We start from the raw sequence: 4,543 nt of genomic DNA on the forward strand, positions 1-4,543 counted from the left end.
TGTAACGGGGCACTACGACTTGTACTGCTTCAGTACAAGTCCACTTCGCACTGCTTCAGTTGCGAGTGGTGCCTTACGTTACTTCACGTACACTAGTACGTGCAGAGGAAGTCTACAATTTAAGACAACTACCTTAAAGAGGGTTAAATGAAAACTGAATTTATATTATTAAGTTTCTCTTCTTTCTATCTGTTAATGCTTACTTAATTATGAGCTAATACTAAACATGCAATTGAAATGTTATCTGTCTCTATCTCTTTGTTTACGTTTACAGCTGATTAGTCTGCGGGATAAATAGAAATGATGGCCTATACCTATTTATGGATAAGATTTCTAAACAATACTTTATAAAGTAATATTCTTCCAAATATTATCTACCTTTTAGATATATTGTAATTAAAAACCTTTAAGTGTTAATTTCATGTTACGATTTACCCGTTACATAAAGCCTTGGTCTAAACCTTAAAGCTAAAGACGCTTAGCTTCATAAGAAACCTTCCTCTGTCCCTTTGTGTACGTGAAGTTTCGAGGCACCTCAGGTTAACTAGTACTGATCAGTACTAGTGACAGGTTCCCCGTTATAGCGGTCGTCACCCGATAGCAAAAATCAATTGCAGGTTCATGTGAAGGTCTCACCACAACACACAGAAATGTTTACCTTTCTTAGTAAAGGTGGCGGAACGCTTTACTAAATACTGGAAGAACTTTTGCTGTAAGCACTTTGCGCTTGAGGGTGATGATTCATGCAGTCTATGAGCATTCACGATTTTTACATATAGGCTCATCTTGGCATAAGAACTAGAGCCGCAAACGTGTTGAAACAGCGAGATCGACCCCGACTAAACGCTCCCAAGTTTGAAGCTGCATTTTATCAGATGCCCCACTTCTTAGTTATTCGATCACCTACCATCACTACAATCTCATCTATGTATGATCGCCTTATATAAACGAATTTTATGCGTCTTAATTCCAAAGGTCATCATTTTCAGCTGAATCGGGTTTGGCCACGACGCAGGCAGCAGTGTCACAGCTAATGGCACATAGCTCTGAATGTGCCTATTGATGTATGTATTCTATGCAGAAAAGTAAGGTCCTTTTTTTGCGGAGCGTAGACGACGAATTAGATTCTTACCAAAGCTGTCGTCTATTTTTTGAATGAAATTGATTAATAATAAGAACGATAGTTTACCCATGATGTAAATTTGATCCGAAAAGGGCGTGGGCAAATGATGTATATTGTTAATCAATGTGAAATTAGAAATGAGTGACATCACTTTTCCTTTTACAGCACCCACCGTCTTTTATCTGATTGGCTTAAGCATACATTACCTCAAATCGCTCACTTTTCGCTGATTACCACTCACCCTTGTTAGCTGATTGGCTAAAGGAAGGATTGCTCTGTATACATTCAATTTTTGTTCCATACTCATTTATCAACGTCGCTGTCGTAACTCACCACCATTATTCACCGCGCTCAAATATATGAAATTCACGATGTGGTGAATACCTAAGAAGGAATTTGTACACAATTGCATCACATGCTAAAAGGTGGCCTTGTGGCCTAACCTTTGCAGACTCCACATCGTCTTTGCGAATTAAGTTCGGCTAGCCGACAATTCGTAGTAACTGGTGCCGCCACGTGAAAACTAAATCACGCAGAGAAGTCGATTTAATAATAACAATAACATTCGCATGATAGATTCGTCAAACCCTATCTTACAAGTTATTCATGACGTGGCAATTTTTTATGGCGCACATCTGCGCTCTCGCCACCACATAAAATGACTGGTATGCATTGTGAGTTTTAACGAAACCAAACACATAGACTACGCATGCATAATATAAAAGCTGTTTGGAGCACACCTATTGGCGAATATCTGGCACGCTGTCTCTTGATTGCAAAGTAAAAAACGATTGGGATGAAAATGGCGCGCAAGAATTGCTATACTTCTAGACGTTACCAGAACGCTGACGAGCTCATTAGTCAAGCAAGAAGTAAAATAAGGTGTCCAAATTGCTCGAGGTGCTCGTGACTATTGAGATTCCATGTCTTCTTTTTTGAGCTGCAAATCTGCAGTGTCAATCACCGATTCGTCCAGGAGTCACAAATGATCGAATCTTCTGTCGCAGGTCATTATACATCATCAGGTGGCAATCTCTCAGCATCTCTGTACTTGGCGTGCCGCTCGCGTTTTTTTAACAAAACTTATGCTTCCAAGGTCGCAATTATTTGGTGAAGAGCGATGCGCGGGACATCAAGAAACATGTAAATATTCACCTGCCGCTCATCTCTATAAACTATTAGCTTTACATTATATACTCACATTAGCACAATGTCTCCGCCGCTTATTCGAGTAGATCCTGTGTTCGCAGCGTCAAATCATACGAAAGCATTCTCATTTCTCGACATGCGGTCAGAAGACTTCAATGATCACGTTGAACATGTTGCCATTTGGTGGAAGTGTGGGTTGCTTACTGCCTTGACATGGTGATGACTGATTGTTTCGTTTCACAGAAATCGTCATATGGTGAAATGGGTGGCCCTATCAATCTGAAATCTCTTACCGTCTGTTTATGCACATCAGTTTTTTTATGCTCCTAATAAATAATGTTTTAAAAAATCACAGTGAGGAAGACAGTATCCGATACCGGTAACACTAGCACACATGCATTCTGAAATATTTTCGATGGCTTCACGTAGAATCCATGGCATCTGCGATAGTCCACTTCTCGATTTCCTTCTTCGACCACATTACACAATCCTCCCTTTGTCGACTCTTTGAAAACCATGGATACGGAACTGCAATCAACGCGAGCGCAATTTTCTGAGGTTACGGCATCCGCCCCATCGACAGCTGGGCACGTGAACAAGGTTCACTATCTGTCTTCGCCTTCTAGTGCACATGACTTGGACACGCCCCGTGGAGCGGAATATATTGGTGGCGATGGGATACCTACGGGCGCGTGGGCTTCCGGTCTCTTTGACTGCTTTGACAATCTCATGCCCAACTGCTTTATGGTCACGTTCTGTCCGTGTGTGGCCCTGGCGCAGCTAACGACTCGTCTGGGTATTTCCTCGTACAAGGTGGCGCTAAGTCTGCTGCTGCTCGCGGCGTTAGTACAGCTTGCCATGATCGTTCTTGCATTGGCCACGGCCAAAGAAGGCCACAATGCGTACAACAAAACCTACACTTATCCTTCTGATCCGCATGACAAGGAGGTCAACGGTGTCTATTTGGTGATTGCACTCGCCCTACAAGGGCTACTGATTGGCTACATCTGGCGCCTTCGTGTCAGGACCCGTAGCCGCTTCCAGCTTCCGGGTTCTGCCCTTACCGACTGTATTAGCTCCTGGTTCTGCTCGTGCTGCGCCATTGCACAGCTTCGGACTCATGTTCGCTGTTACCAGCCCGGCAGCTGCACCCTTGCAGCGCCTGATGTACTTCAGGCGTACCCTGGAAAGTCTTACGCTGTCTAATCCAACGATATGTCTGTGAGTGCAGTAGCATTTAGTAAGAAACCAATCCATTTATTATGATGTCAAATTGTCACCTTTGCTTTTGCATTTTGTATTGATGCAAGACATCGCTGCATTTTGAACTCTAGTATCTCACTGGCGGAAGACCAAGAGCAATTTCTAAATGTAATACGAATTAGGAACACACCGAATAGATCAGTCATTGTACATGTAATGCCAAAGCACGTCATGACACACATTGGACGGCAACACATGGTAGCTAACGTAATTTGCTGCATCCTCTCGCCTATGTATTCGCCCAATATATCCGATATTTTGGCATTAAGTTGATACTTGCGTTAAAGAACTGTCCGATACTCTAGGGGCCTTTTAGCTTCGGCCAATATTACCATGCACATCAACGGCAACAGCTACTGGCACTGTATCTTTGGGTGCACGAATGATAAGGCGACGGCTATGTACATAAGTGGAAGGTTTATGAAACGCCCAATTGGAGTTGGATACCCTAAATTATTTAAGGGAAAGAAGCTAGCTTCTTTCCGATGACTTTAATTGGAGATGTCTAAGCGCTGAATTCGTAAATGACAAAGCTGCTTGATAATTGTATACTGCTACTGAGGCTGCCCTTTTTACCTTAAGAAAAGGAGAGTTGACAGCTCAAGCCCACAAGTGGGCTTTGTCGCAAATAAATTATTTATCAATACAGCATATATTTTACAAGAAGTGAAAGTTGAGCTGGATGAACTATACCATTGTATTTAACTTTAATTATCTAGGGGCCGCAAGGTGATTGACTGAACAATGCTTCTGGCCTCTTGTATGCAATCGTGTTTCTTATAAGCTCATTAATGCCATGAGCTCCACAAAAGCTTCCCGGTCCTTGCACATTTGTGCAGTTGCGCCAATTAGCCTTTCAAGTCGGGTGATCCGCATAAATATGTTGCTTTCAGAGTTTCCAAAGATAACAGCAAGCAACTGCTCTTCTTATTGTCCAGTCGCTTACCGCATCTGAGACAGCGTGTACTCGTCCAAGTTTATAAGTGAAGCCTTCTATAATTGAAGGGC

The 4,543-nt window shown here is 42.5% G+C and overlaps 1 protein-coding gene across 1 annotated transcript; it reads left to right on the forward strand.

The window, feature by feature from the left end:
- Nucleotides 1-2,788: 2,788 nt before the first annotated feature.
- CCR75_004458 (uncharacterized protein) lies at nt 2,789-3,478 on the forward strand (the record flags this gene model as incomplete). Its single annotated transcript, XM_067962544.1, has 1 exon — nt 2,789-3,478. The coding sequence occupies one exon, from the start codon at nt 2,789-2,791 to the stop codon at nt 3,476-3,478; it is 690 nt and encodes a 229-aa protein (XP_067821884.1).
- Nucleotides 3,479-4,543: the final 1,065 nt, after the last annotated feature.

Source organism: Bremia lactucae, linkage group LG2 (genome assembly GCF_004359215.1).
Source record: "Bremia lactucae strain SF5 linkage group LG2, whole genome shotgun sequence".
Classification (NCBI taxonomy): Eukaryota; Oomycota; class Peronosporomycetes; order Peronosporales; family Peronosporaceae; genus Bremia; species Bremia lactucae.